Source organism: Poecilia latipinna, unplaced genomic scaffold, assembly GCF_001443285.1.
Source record: "Poecilia latipinna isolate Pla-1442-1.1 unplaced genomic scaffold, P_latipinna-1.0 Scaffold17, whole genome shotgun sequence".
Classification (NCBI taxonomy): domain Eukaryota; kingdom Metazoa; phylum Chordata; class Actinopteri; order Cyprinodontiformes; family Poeciliidae; genus Poecilia; species Poecilia latipinna.
In genome coordinates, this window is record NW_015112633.1 from 424,638 (window position 1) to 439,494 (window position 14,857).

The window sequence follows — 14,857 nt, forward strand, 5'->3', positions numbered from 1 at the left end:
TTTTTTTTTTCCCCCGGGGTTCTTTTCGGTATTTTTTTTTGTGGGGTTGTGTGTGGGTGTGGGGGGGGGGGGGGGGGGGAGGAAGAAGGGTTCGGCATATGTCTGTACTTTTATAGGAAACACTCCATAATAAAATATCTTGTATAACCTCCCATAGCATGTAAAATTGAACTACTGGTTTTTTGTATGTCTTAGTCTTCTTCATAATTGTGGAGTACTTTTTTTCCCCACTCTTCTTTACAACTTTGCTTCAATTCATAGAAGGCTTTCTTGGGCAAGTAGTTGTCTCCTTTCTCTTTTTTTTTTTTGCTTCTTTTTGTTACATTTACCTTCTTCACACCATTGAAATGAACTTAGACGTTCACCATCCTTAAACGCTCCACTTTTTGGTGCAAAGTGTACAAATTGCTCCAACATATAATGCTATTAATATTGCTCTTGTCTTAATTTGAAAACCAATGTATCATTTTTAATACAATAATTTGTACAAGGTGCAACTTTTGTTGCTGCCCTTTCTACAAGAAGTTCAATAACTGTAATTGGTCTGTGTTTTATGAAATCGCTCAAATGTTTATGTGAATAATGAGGCACATTTGTTCGTTCAGATTCATTTACTTGCTTTAAATTGCCCTTTCATAAGTTACAGGCATTGCTGGCCTTTGTAATTAATATGTTGTTCTTTCATAGAGAGAATGATGCAGAGGAACTATTTCTGCATTCATTCATTAAATGAGACACACAATTAAGCACCAGTAGCTCCGCAATTAATATATGAGTGACTGTCATGACAGTGAGGTTGGGATAATTAATGTCACCTGTCATCTTTTTACTAATTAAGCTCAAATGACAGCATTAACAGCCAGACCAGACCAATTAATTTCCAATCCACTAAAGCTTTAACATATGTTTACTGCACTGGCCGTCGGTCTTTATTAGGTTTCATCTTGCCCTCCTACATCTCTTTACATCCGCTGTTTATCTGATTCTCGACTCAGTTTGCTCTTTCATTCTTTCTCTTTTCTCAGATTTTTCCTTCTGAAGTTGTCAGAGTGGGTCATATGGGTGGATAGGATGGTGGGGGTAAAAGGTTGAAGGTCATGTTTTGAATCCATTAGAGGCATCTACTAACACATAACCTTATTGACCTGTGTGCTCGCCTCCATATGTTTACACAAATGTGTGGCCGGGGTGTACGCCTACTCCGAGATGACCCTGTGATAGTTGCATATTTGCTTATGTGTAAATCTGGAACTTCTAATATGAATTGAATATCCTTATAATTTGAAGCATGTTTACCTTTGTACTGCAGTGAAATTTCTTTCTTTCTTTATACACATTTGTGCCACTATAAAACTGAAATAGCCATATGTTGCACTTTCAACAGTTTGTTTTACATTTAAAATGATCAGATCAAAAGACCTGGTACAACGGTGACAAAGACTCAAGTTTGTCCTAAAAAAAGGAAGTTGTTAAAGTTCCTAACCATTGGAGTTGAATCTTTTCGAGTTTGTTGGTCTAGAAGACTTTCTTTTCAATAACATACTGTATTTGCCAAGTTTAATTAATTTGTAAGCACAAGTCTGTCTTTGAATAAAAAAGTTGTTGGATGTTTGTGGCCCTAGATACTGTGATGCTAAAACAGGAGCAACAAAACATAGCTAATAAAAGAAAAATACCTTTTGTTGTAGCTGGTTTCTTTCATTCTGAAAGGTATGAATTTGTCATTGAAAATCTTATCCAAATGTATCAGCTTCGTTTGCTTGAAGCCACATTTCTACCATTCTTTTTATTACTTTTAAACATAATAAATAGAGTAATATTTTATAAGAGTAATAATATCATTAAAATTAGTATCTTAATGATGTTGTAATTTATTGAGAGGGAGCGATATAACAAATCAAGTGAATAAAATAAATAAATGTTTCAGATATGTTGGATTGACTTCAGAACTGCTACAATTAGTTTGCAGTAAATCATACTATATTGTGGAAAAATAATACCTTTCTTCCTTTCACGTTTGGTTGCCATGCACACTAATACTCTTATTTATTACTGCTTAACAAGACCGTCTGCTTGCCTTCAAAAATTAATTAGTGCTTCATCTGTTGATCAAATTAGCATCTTCTTCTCTCATCACTTCACATATTTATTCGTTTTTCTCCCTTTGTGTTCCAGTCAGTCTTTAGTTATAAAAATTTAACTGTTGGGATCAGAATTTCAAATGGAGTTCATTAAGGTTAAAATCAAAACATTGGAGCTTTTTTGATTTTCTTGCACCTGCTTACATCTTTTTTTTTTTTTTTAATTCAGTCACATTTCTTAAAATTAGCGTAATCTCTTCTTTTGACTGATTCCCTGCTATTGTTATGTGTTAAAAATTCCCAGTCACTGACTGACTAATAAGACAGATGTGTGTGTGTGTGTTTGTGTGTGTGCTCTGCAGGCAGCCAGTGCTGAAGTGGAGGGGCCTAGAGGGATGGAACGAGCTCCAGTCAAAAACACCTTCAGTGGCAGGTCAGTGCCTTTTTTTCTGTATGGATCATTGATGAATGAGAAATTAAAATTTTGATCTGGAGGAAAAAAGAAAAGCATTCTGATTGAACAGACCGAAAACAAAAGATCAAACTGATTACTATCAAAAGAGTTTCAGCCGATTTCTTTCTGTAAATCCTCTTGTGGTCCTCATCTGTACTGATTTTGTCTTCATCTGCTTTTCTAGTAATTTATCCAGATAATGTGCCAAACCATTACGTTTGTTTGTCTGAAATGAGTGTTTTTGTCCAATGAGAAGGTTTTGTTTGTGCAACATCCATGTTCATTGGTTTTCATGAGTGTGCCTCTGTCCCACTTTCTCTTCATTAAAGCTGTTTTCTAATCCAGATCAAGGCTGTTGCAGATATATTTACTGTTAAAAACTCCATCATTAGCTAACTACAAAAGACTGCCAAAACAGGGTCAGGGTCTTGCGCGCACACACACACACACACACACACACACACCCACACACACACACACACACACACACACACATACACACACACACACACATAAAAGGCACAAAGATATGCTTAGACTGCCATAAACACATGGTCTCAAAGATAAACACAGTTGCATCTGCTATTTTTAAATGCACAAACTAATGAATGCTGCTTAATTAAGTTCTGGGTTGCAGGATGCCCTGTGTCTCTGAGGGGCTTTTTTGTTCGTATCCATGAGAGACGCAAGGCTCTTTGGAGCTGGATCCTACATTTAGACACAAGGGGAAGTCATGCAGTTACTCTGTGCTGCAAAAGAGAAACTAACTATAGAAAATCTATTTAACAATATCCAGAGTGCAGCTGTAATGTTTGCCTGTACCTTGTGTCACATGTCAAATATTCCCATGTTAGCTTTGTTAGAGCAAAGATTGAAGTGCTCCTTCTACCACTTGGCAAGTATTTACCTACAAAGCTTTGATTTTACATTGCCATGTGGCCTTTGAGTTGGTCTAGTTCCGTTCTTAAAAAAGATTATGCCAATACAAAAACACCTAGTTCTACAGCTTTATAACTCCTCTTTAGATCACTTGACTTAACCATAGAAACTGAGCTGGATGCAATGTATCTTATTACCGTAATTTCCGGACTATATGCCGTTACTTCTTCATACGCTCTGAGCACTTTGATGCAGCTGTTATACGGCTCTTTTACAAATGGCTTTCAAAGACTGGACTGCTGCGAGATGAAATTGACAGCACAAGCTCAAGAGCGAGACAAAAGTGACAATATGAGCAACAGTGAAAGAGACTGAGGAAGTGTGTTATCGGAAGGCACGGTCAAAACCTGTACCTGATATACTTGCACGATACACATGGCAGAAAGAAACGGACCAGGCACACAAATTTGCCACGTGACTGTGATTGTCATGGCATTTATGTCAGTCCATGTTGATAATTATTGATTAGTTTTACATATCTGAAATACTGCCAAACTGGTAACGTGACCTTTCCTTTCTCATCCACAGTTTTCACTCCTCGCCGTTGTTTCGTTTTAAGCAGTTACGTGGCATGTTGGTGAAACCTTAAGCTGCTGCTGTGCAAGTTACTCAACAAGTTGTTGCTAGGTAACCAAAGAGTGAGTTGTCTAATGAAACCTTGCTTATCTGGTTGTGAGCGGTCAAGGAGCTAAAGTCTTTCCTTTGCCTACAACCCCCAAAATGCTGTGCGGTTCTGGTTCGCAGTTCAGTAAAATTGAACAAGTGTGGCCCATTTGCCATAGTTTACAGACTGTTGAGCATGCCTGAATATAAGCTGCATTTGTAAGCTTCAGGTGTCCACATTGTGCAGACCTAGGGGTTTTCCTTGAGTTTTTAAAAAAATATTTTATTATACGTATTTGACATTTTGCTAGTTTTATGTCATCCCTTTAAGAGTTTTAATACAATTTTCTTTGGTTTTTCTTTGTTGAGTTTTAAATTTTTCTATGATTTCAGCTGCTGAATTCATAAATGGCTGGTGCTAACGGAGTAGTTTGTGCTAATGCTTGCTATGCCTTTTTCCTCTGACACCACTGAGCTCAATCAATACAAATTTTTGACTTGATGTTTTACATGAATTTTGTAATAAAATAGTATTGAATAAATAGTTGAACAAAATATTATGATTATTTGAAAAATTAAATGAGCCTCTTTAGTCTTCATGTGTATCATCTCATGCTGAAAGAAGGAAACATAGACATATGAGCACTATCTATGAAAGTTGTTTGCAGCAATTTTTCCCTTATTTTTCTGCTTCGCCATTATCAACTTATTTGTTGCCTTAATAGACAATTCTGACAGCCTAAATCAATAGCTAAGTTAACTAAATAGAAACCTTTTCAGTTCCATTACCATCTCTGGTACTGAGCTGTACAGTGCGGAAAATACAAAGGTTATTACAAAAGTAGTTGCCAACTCCCATTTATGTCATTTTCTCTCTAACTTTTCTTTTTACACATATCCTTTCACGCACACATAGTCTAATCTAATAAGAACTATCCCAGCTGTGAGTAATGTAAAAGTGATGTAATGGTTTTTGTGGTCACCAGGGAAACGATCCTTGAAATTGCACAAAAAAAAAAAGTCCGAAGTGAAGGCGGGAATACGGTCATAAATACCAGAACAGCAAAGCAGGAGTTAAATAAATGTGTGTTTTTTTGTGTGGTGTGCATTGTGTTTCCACGCACACTGTGGCCCCCTTTGTGTTTGCGAGCGAGTATTTTTGCGCCTTCAAACGTACAGTAATGGCTAATCATTATTTTAACCACACCACATGCGCCGCAAAAAACTCATTACGCATAAATCAAAACGGCCTTTTTCATACAGGGAAACAGATTTACTTCAAATTGGTTTATTGAAATGGCGTTTTCACTATATTTCTTTGTGAGTAAAGCACTGTATTGAAGGTGATTTGGAAGGCGAGAGGTGAACAGGTAAATAGGTTCCACTGGTTGCACAAAACAAACAAGATTTAAAAAGCATTTTGTTGTTTAAGAGCAGCTATACATCTTTGGTGATTTGTGCTTTAATAGATTTAGTCATCAACTGTGATAAAAGGTCTTATTGTGGTTATACTTAAACCCGGATCTAGTAATTTTATGTGTGCTCCAGGCTGTTAATTTTCAATTCTGTTGCTTACATTTCTCCATGACTTTTTCAGTTAAGGGTTCTTCAGGAAATTTGAATGACAAAATACTCATTCAAATGAAACATTTATAATATAGTAATGTGCTCTCAATTAATAAGCTGCTAATTCCTGCAATGAGTACTATTTGTTTTTGTATTGTATATTTTCTCACTGACATTTAGTCTTGTGCAAACTTTTTATCTTTACATCTGTGCACTTAGAGAGCCATAAAAAAAAAGAGAAATACATTGATAAGAATAGTAATGAGAGAGTGAAATTCATTGGTGCAAAGAGAGTGGTTTGGTGATGCATATCCTCCTTTTTCATTTCTCCTCAGTGTTTCGGTCTTTCATAGAGAGGATCGGTAAAGTGGCAGCTGGATAAAGAGAACACCTGCTCTCTTCATCTGTCTTTGCCTCGCTCTGTCCTGCTCTCTGTGCATACAGCTCCTTTTTCTCCCTCCTATTCATCCATTGCGCTTCGTGTCTCTTTTCTCAAGTCTCACCCGTTTTGTTGCTCCCTCTCTCAACCCCACTTCAGTATTTGCATTGATGCAGCCTGTCAAACATCTTTCACAAAAAAAATATAAAGGAAGAAAAAGGAAATGCAGATGGATCTCAATTGCTTTTGTGTATGTGTGTGTTTGTGTGTAGTAGGTGGAGATCAGAGGCGCAGCAGCAGGAAGAGATAAAGGGAGGGGTGCATGTCATTTTCCTGCTCATAATAATTCTTTTTATTAGCCTTGTCTAATTAATTCAGCGCCTCCTTCTCCCTCACTCACTGTTTCATTTCTAAAGCTTCTCTGATTCCTACCTCCTTTTTTTCCAGTTATTATTTTAAATTGACACTGTGATTTAAGGATGTGTTGCCAGTACTTAGGGCTCTGCCTAATACAGGAACATCTCCTGTCACTAAAGTGATGAAAATAGACCACAACAACAAGGTGCCAATGAGTAGTGACCATCCATCCGTCCAATGCCCAAACCATTTCAGTAACAAAGAGCAGCTCCCACAAGACTGAGTCAAGATACCCTATGGAGGGAGCTCATCTTAGCTGCTAGTATCTGGAATCTTGCTTTTTTTTTTTGCTGTTCTGTATGAAAATAATAACTATTACCCAAGTGTGATGATTGGAATGTCTTATTCCAAGCAAACGTTGAGTTGTACCATGGATTTAATGAATCAGAAAAGAGGAGTTTGGTGAAACAAAGCTCTGTCCATGTTCTAGCTCATTTACCACATATTTTGACATATTTATGATGTAGACATCACTAAAATAAACTTGAAATGTGGTTTCAGTTTACACTTTCTCAATTATCACTCAAATCCTCAAGCTTGGGCTGACACAGAGTCAATCTGCATAAGAGTTGTGACAGGAATGACAGGTACTTGGCCTTTTTCAAGACATCTTAATATAACGATAAATAGCTTGTAATGTTAGCAATAGCAAGTTAAGATTCGCGTGAGTTTGACTCGGTGTATTATGGTTTGTTTTGGCTGAAGAAGCATACTACTTCTGTACACTACTATTGGTATTACTTGACAAATGTTTTAGTTACAGTGTACTGGACAGATACTTGCATTTGGAATATTTAACACCACTACAAGGTGGCTGATTATGTTCATAGTGGAATGAGTTTGGCGTTTTTTTTAGGGTTTCATTGCTTCCATTTTTAACAGCTTTATCATCTTCTCAAAATCAAGATTTTTACTGGCTCTGACATGCTTCAAAAGCAATGGCTATATTAGTAATTCATAAAATGTGTGTGTTATGGTTCAGTTGATGGTCCATAGTACTACTTCATTTCCTCTTAGCAGTGTTTGGAGTTTATTTTTGGGCCCTGGGGTAATTGAAGAATTAATAATAGTTGCTTGTACTGCTTGGATAGTGAAAGTGTTATTGTTGTCACAGACTACTTACCGGTTTTGTGTCGGCCTAAAAAAAATGTCCTACTTGCAGAATCAGAGTGTAAAATAACGTCTGTCCTGCTTTACGGTCATGTCTGTAGCTGTTTGGATTCATGTAAATTTACTGAGCTTTGATGAGGCAATTTCAGCTTTGTGTGCCTATTTATGAGTCTGTGTGTGAGAAAGAGAGAGAGGAAACATGTTAGCATGCTTTGCATGTCTCCACTGTTACCACCCACAATCATCAGTAACCCTCTCTGGAGTTTATCAGCATCTGTAGTGCTATCAGTTGATGGGGATTTAGGGATGGATGGATGGGCTGGAGCGGGAGAGGCAGACATGAAATGAACTGTTAGCATGACAGAGAATGAATGAAAGATTGCAAAACAAAGTTTAGACAAACTTGCTAAAAAGGCACACACACACACACACACACACATACACACACACACACACACAATCTGGGAGCAGAGAGAAGGTCACGAGAGGATTAATGGCTGTGCTCTGATAGATAAACAAATCAAACAAACAAAGACTTTAGCACGCGTACACATTAAAAGGCAGGATGTAAAGCCAGAGACACACTTGAATAATCCAAACCACACATAGAGACATTAAGAGATTCAAAGTAAGGAAGAAACCCACAGAGAAGAAAGGCACAAAACATATTCTTCAAACATACATCCACTGTGGTCTATGCCTTTATTAGGCTTGAACTGAGTAGAGCGCTCCCTTCTCTGAGGCTTGCATCCACAGACAAGGATTAAGTACTCCATAAAAGCATATTTTCAATATGGTATTAGCATTCATTGGAAATCTAAAGTCATTCGAGTGCAACAACTTGCAAACGTTTCCTCAAGAGACACAAGCTTTCAGAGATTAGATCGGAGCTAGCACACATGTGATCTCTGTGTAGCTTTCATTCGTTTTAATTCAGTTTATCTAGACGTCATTTCAAGACACTTCACAAAAAAAGTCAACTCAATTCAATCATGCATGCATTCTAATTGATCCTAGTGATCAAACAGTGCATTAAGTTCAGTTTATTACTCAACGTGTAGAAGATTACTATCTCGAAGAATAGGTGAGAGAAGTGGTTCATCCGAACCGGAAGTGGATACTGTTGTTGAGGATAATGAGAGAAGGCAGTGGCCTCGCTCACCATCCTCACAATCACCATCACCAAGAATGTGGTAAGAACATCTTACCACATTCCACCTGTGGGCAGGAGAATGATCTTGTTCTTCTGTCCACTGTCATGCCCACTGTTTGAGTGGGTTAAGCTACTGGTGATTCTAACCGTACTGTTCTGATTTATTATAGTTTCACTAATGTTTCTTCAAAAGAAAGTAGTTTTTTTATTCAAAACGTTTTTCTGTTTTTCTACCATAATAGCTTTATATATACAGTGTGTGCAAACCTGGTGAAAAACTACAGGAAACGATTGACCTTTGTCAAAGGATACTGTACCAAATGTTAACATTGATTTTCACAGGTGTTCAAATACTTATTAGCAGCAGTAACACACAAGCTATTAAAATTGTGATTTCTGGATTTTTATATATATTTTTATTAGATTGTCTCTCACAGTGACCATGAACCTTAGATGAAAATTTCAGGCCCCCTCCCCTATGATTACTAAGTGGGAGAACTTGCAAAGTCGCAGGGTGTTCAAATACGTAATGCCAAATACTTATTTACCAGATATGAATATGAATATTTAATCTGGTAAGCATTGTACATTCATCAATAGTCAAGACAGTTCTCTGTGCTTTATAACTTGTGCATTCATAATGTGCCTTATCGCTAAAATGAATGTTATGAAAATGATAGCAGTTAAATGTTTATGTCTTAATGAATGCCTGAAGACAAACCAGTAGGTGATATGAATTAATAAACTGCATAAAAGCAGTGATGGACTGAGAGGGGACTCATAGATCCAATGAGGGAAGATTAATTTTAGTTGTTAGAAACCTAAAACTCAGCTTGGATTTAGAAAAAAAAGGTGAATATATCTGCGTATGCACACAGTTTAAGCGTATGGTCATATTTTCACATTTGCAATTATCTTTTGTCCTCTTTTGCTTGGAGTCCTTAATATTGGGGGGAAAAAAAATCTTAAAAGACCATTACTTTTTACATTTGAAACTTATGTGCTGTTCAAAAGGTGAAAAGCATTAGTCTAATAAAATGATTGTTGTACTTACTATAATAGTTTTTTTTATCTATTTTGTCTTTGTTTCTACCATCTACTTGTGTTTCTCTAGTCTGACCAGAACGGTGGAGATCCAGGGAGAGGACAATCCCCTGGGTATTCACGTTGTTCCCTACTGCTCTTCGCTCAGCGGACGGTGAGTTTTGTGTACATTCATCCACACTGTTTTGAACTGAAAGAGCACACATCCCCATAAGATCTAATTCTGGCTATACCATGAAACACAAAATAGCTTTTGGAAGTACATAAACTCTGCAGACACAGCGGCAGCCACTAAGTAAAGGAAAATAAAACAAAAAAAAGCAGTGTGCAGTTTTTTTTTGTTTTATTTTTATTTTTAAACTTCCTAAAGGAAAACATGATGGTTTTGAATGATTGTTCTCATGACTCTTGTGGACCCTGTTGCTGTCCTTCTTATAATCTTCATTCTTAACACATTCTTGTTTATTCCTTCCTTTTCTCATCACCTCGTTCCAGTTTCCTTTCGTCATTTTACAATCACCTTTCTTGTAACCTGATTTTTTTTATTCTTGTGTAGTTGAATTGTATTTCAAGTTTAGTATCACCTCCTTTTTGAAGATATCTTTGTTTATTACTAATTTCTTTTTACCACATGTTGCTTTTGCTCAGATAATGTTTGCAATATATGCCTTTGTTCCTGGTTAAGCTTAGTGTCTGTTTCTTCGGCTACAGTTTTCAGTGTTGCTGCTACACAGTTTGGAACAGTCTGTTCTGTTTATTCCCTTGTTTCTTTTATGTCTTGCTTGTGTCCATTCTTGTATCATTTTGTATTTTGTCCTTCTATCGATCCTTTCTTGCTTCTCTCCTTATTTGTGACTTTTATTATGTTTTTTCCTAATTTTATCAAAGCCTAACTGTGTGTAAATATCACCCATAAATGTCTTGTAAAATTTAGAGTTTTACATTTTAAATTACCATAAAGAGCTCAGAACTGTTCTGGGGGTTTTTTGTTGAAAAATGTGTAGGAGCCCTGACCATAACCTTTTGTTAGTTAATAGATAACATTTCCTATTAATTGCAACCTCTAAAAAGTCTTAGTGAAGCACTTTTGGAGTTCTTTTTGCCTACAGATATCTGTCTTAGAGTTCATCTGACTAAATATCATTTTCTATCAAATCTTTATTAATGCTATGCTTTAAAGAAAAATGTGAGCTTTTTCATATTTATGTATCTCTTGCTGGCACAGGTCTCTTGGTCTGTATATCCGTGGTGTGGAGGAAGAGAGCCGCTCAAGAAAGGAGGGCTTGTTTCAGGAGGATGAATGCATAGTGAAAATCAACAACACTGACCTCATGGACAAGACATTTAGCCAGTGAGTGCAGCTGTTTATCTCTTTCCTCAGAGGCTAACATTTTGTTTGGTTTAAAAACTTTCCATATTTTTATTTTTCTAAGAAAGGACTTACATAAATGCCGGAAACTGAAACTTTACTTGTTTATAAAAGGAGAATTTTCAGGAATGCAAATTTTGTTCACATTACGTCACAGTTAGTCACTTCCTTTTGTTATTAGTAAATTGAGTAATACGAATTTAGGATTCACAGATATTAATTCAGTTATTCACTAGTTCAATAAATAAATGTGCATCTTAATAAATTACTCATAAGGTAAATTATTTCAGTCATTCAATAGATAAAAGTGACTCCATAAGTCATAGAGACTCATTCCACATGGTCACATGTTAGGCAAATATATATGTTAGACTAATAAAATAGGATTTTGAATGTAATTTGTCTGCCTGAGAAACACAAAAATCTATCAAACAGGAGAAGAAAAACTAATGTGTTGTTTAAATCCACCTGCACTGTATCTAAACTGTATTTGCACTTACAAACATAGAGCACTGCTAGTTTTGTTCAGACTTGTCAGGTGATATTTCAGCTGTAGCTGAAATATCAGCAAAGTTTTGTGTGAATGCACACAGGGCCATTGTCCATGCCAGATTATTATCGAGGCTGCTTGATTAGAATATCGGTTTCACACAAATGTGGCTGCACGCCTTGTTCAATCAGACATAATAGTGATATCATCCGAGCACAATGCTCTCCATACTCATAACAAAACACACAGCTTTCATATCTAATTTCATTCTACTGTCAATACAATCTAAATCACTGCAAAAGCAATTGTTAATAATACATGCTCGTGCAGAGTGAGTGTTGTGTTCAAATGGTTTTTCCATGGACTGAGAAGGGAGTGCCACAAATTAGTCACATGACTACGGTTCAGCTTCTAGTGTTTCGTTGATGATGTTGTTCGCGACCTTACAAATATGGCTTCCACGTTTGAGAGACAAAAAGGTTAATGTTCCATGATTTCAGACAAACATGTCTGACCTTGGACCTAAGATATTCCCTGAAATTAGCTTGAACAAGAGATATTAGAAATTTACTAAGATTATTAAGTGTTACAAAATATTCTCATTCTCACTTCCTAATTTTAACACTTAAATCTCAGAGGCCTTGCAGAGTTTTTGTTTGTTTACTTATTTATTTATTCACAAATTTTTGACTTTATAATGTCCAAGAATATTCTGACTTTAATATAGTTTATGCATTTAATCATGGGAAATCCACTTTGTTTCTTGCACATTTATACAGTTTTGAAATCAGAAAAAAATATATATTTTTCTTGTAAATAGAAAATTACTATTAGTTTTTTTGGAAGATGTTAGCTCTTTGGTGGCAAATCGTTCTTTGCGTTAGAACAGAACTCTGTCACAGGGTAATGTTTAAGTTGATACACTGTATGGATTGTCCATAATGATGTCTTAACACAGATTATATTTACAAGGCAAAGCATTGCCTTAATACACTTGATTTTTCATTATGCTAAAGTAACTGTACTCTTAATGTAAATATACATAATGACATCGTAGTTTACATTAGATTAATTGTCAATTTTCCAAAGTTTTACTGTTTCACTTTTTTCCATCAAATTCATGGAGGAATTTTTCATTTCTGACTTTTAAACAAAGTCAACTCTAATCATCATAAACTATTCGGAAAACAACAGGAGTGTAATCAAATGAAATTTTAATTAACTGGATTTAGTCCATTGCTTATCTGAGGTGAATGATGCTGATTACCAATTGCTCCTGACACCGTAGTGCCTGTAACTTGCTTAGCATGATCTGATCTAAATTAATTCCCTGCAAAATGATCTTTCTCATTCTTTATGAGTTTCTAATGGCTGTGTGTCCAGGTGTTGTGGCTCTATGCTTCCTGAACTGTCTGGTTTTGAGCTCGGAGAAGGTGATAAAAAGAAAAACGCTGCAAATAGCCATTACTAATTCAACTGGAGGAAAAGGAAAGCTTTTACACACACAATGATGATGTTTCAGAAGAATAGTAAGGGATCAGTGTCTAAAACTATCGTTTTCTTTGATATTCTGTCTTGTAGTTGTTAGAAATCAAACTTCTTAAAGTTTTAAGTACTAAGGATCTGGGATATACTTTAAATTAATCATGTGTAATCAGATTTATTAACTATATCTCTATTTTTCTCCTAATTGAGTTATGCCCTCCCACAGTATAATTAATTAATCTGAAACTGATAAGTACTCTTTGGATGTTATTATGAATGATGAAATTATCATTGCATCTGCTAACTGCATTTGCTTTCTCTAAAAAACCTCGTTCACTAAACTGAACATTTTTTTTTATTTTGCTTTATCTTTTCCCTCTTTTTCCTTGCAGATCTCAGGACATTTTTCGTCAGGCGATGCGGTCCCCGCTTGTTCGTTTGGAAGTCGTGTCCTCGTCAAACAGAGAGCGATATGAGAAAAGTCTGATCAGTCAGCTGTGTGTCAACAGTACGGCTCCGAACAGCAGCCCTCGTGTCACCAAGGCCAAAGATCCACCGCCACCAGTCAAAGCCAAACCTGTGTTTAAACCTCCTGAGAATTCAGCTCCACGTCTTGTAGAAGAAACTCCTATTCTTGAAGCGGTTAGTGTGAGTTGTGCTTCAGTTATACTAAAAACACTCAAATATGCTGTAAAAATGACTCAACAACATTAAACGGATATGACACTATAGTTTTAACATCCAGTAAATTACAATAGATCACTTACCAACAACCAGACAGCACAGAAATCAAACAACATGCATTCATACCAAGATAAAACACCTTCATCAGGTCTGTTTCCAGCCACCATCATGTAATGTTCATGATCTAAGTTTTAGTACATCTCTCTAAGCTCTGTATTTTTTATTATACTTTATTTGTTTTTCATTCTTTTCCTGTGGCTTTAAAAAGCAATAAGTTCCACTTTATTTTTACCTTATGTCCACCTTCTTCCTAGAGCTAAAAACCTTATAAAACCCGAACACATGTAGCCATGTCGTCAACGTCACTATGGTTACTTGGCTGACATTTGAAAAACAACTGGCTTAGAGGGAACAGTTTCTTAGCAACAGCTTATTATCTTAGTTTATTAAAAATAAGTTTTGTTGGTCATGCAGGAACTCTGTACAGTTCTATAAACAGTTTGAAGAGATACACATTTTCTTTTCTTTTAATTTTTATTTTAGCCATCATATTTGATATATTTATTAAATTACTTTGTCATAAACTGTCTGGAAAAGTCCAGAAGTTTATTCTGTTTCCAGTAAGGGAGGAGAAAAGACAGAATCCATTCCTTCCATTCATCTAGCCAGTTTTCACAGGTTCCATATGTAAAGTCTGACCACAGCAGAAATATCTCCTATTAAATCATACGGATTTTTTAAATGTATGCTTTTAAAACGAGAAGAGAATGTTAAGTTGTTAAATGTTGGATGTTTTACCCTTTAAAAAATGATTATGATCCAGAACATCCAGGGTGTTTTGTGCAGATAAACAAAAAAGTCTTTCTTGGCACTTCCGGTTCCTGGCAGACCTACATCTCATGATTAAAGGAGAGTTTTTGAAGAATAGCTTCTAACTCTGGGTGTTCGCACATCCTTACAAAGGCTTAAAAAGTCTTAAATTTGTGCATTTGAAGAATTAGGTCCTTAAAATGTTTTAAATTTATTAGGAAATATGTAAGTTGACCTTATATATCACAAGTCTAAATTTTGTTGTGGCAGAAC

At 36.0% G+C, this 14,857-nt stretch overlaps 1 protein-coding gene across 4 annotated transcripts in view; it reads left to right on the forward strand.

The window, feature by feature from the left end:
* pard3bb (par-3 family cell polarity regulator beta b) overlaps positions 1-14,857 on the forward strand; it is a 241,538-nt gene that overhangs the window by 64,565 nt on the left and 162,116 nt on the right. For 3 of the 4 annotated variants that reach the window (XM_015034281.1, XM_015034263.1, XM_015034273.1), the window contains 4 exons: positions 2,444-2,514; positions 9,817-9,900; positions 10,972-11,097; positions 13,483-13,738. In XM_015034281.1, coding sequence (XP_014889767.1) covers positions 2,444-2,514; positions 9,817-9,900; positions 10,972-11,097; positions 13,483-13,738 — 537 coding nt within the window. The remainder of the gene's footprint in view (positions 1-2,443; positions 2,515-9,816; positions 9,901-10,971; positions 11,098-13,482; positions 13,739-14,857) is intronic. The other variant, XM_015034257.1, reaches the window with a different exon arrangement.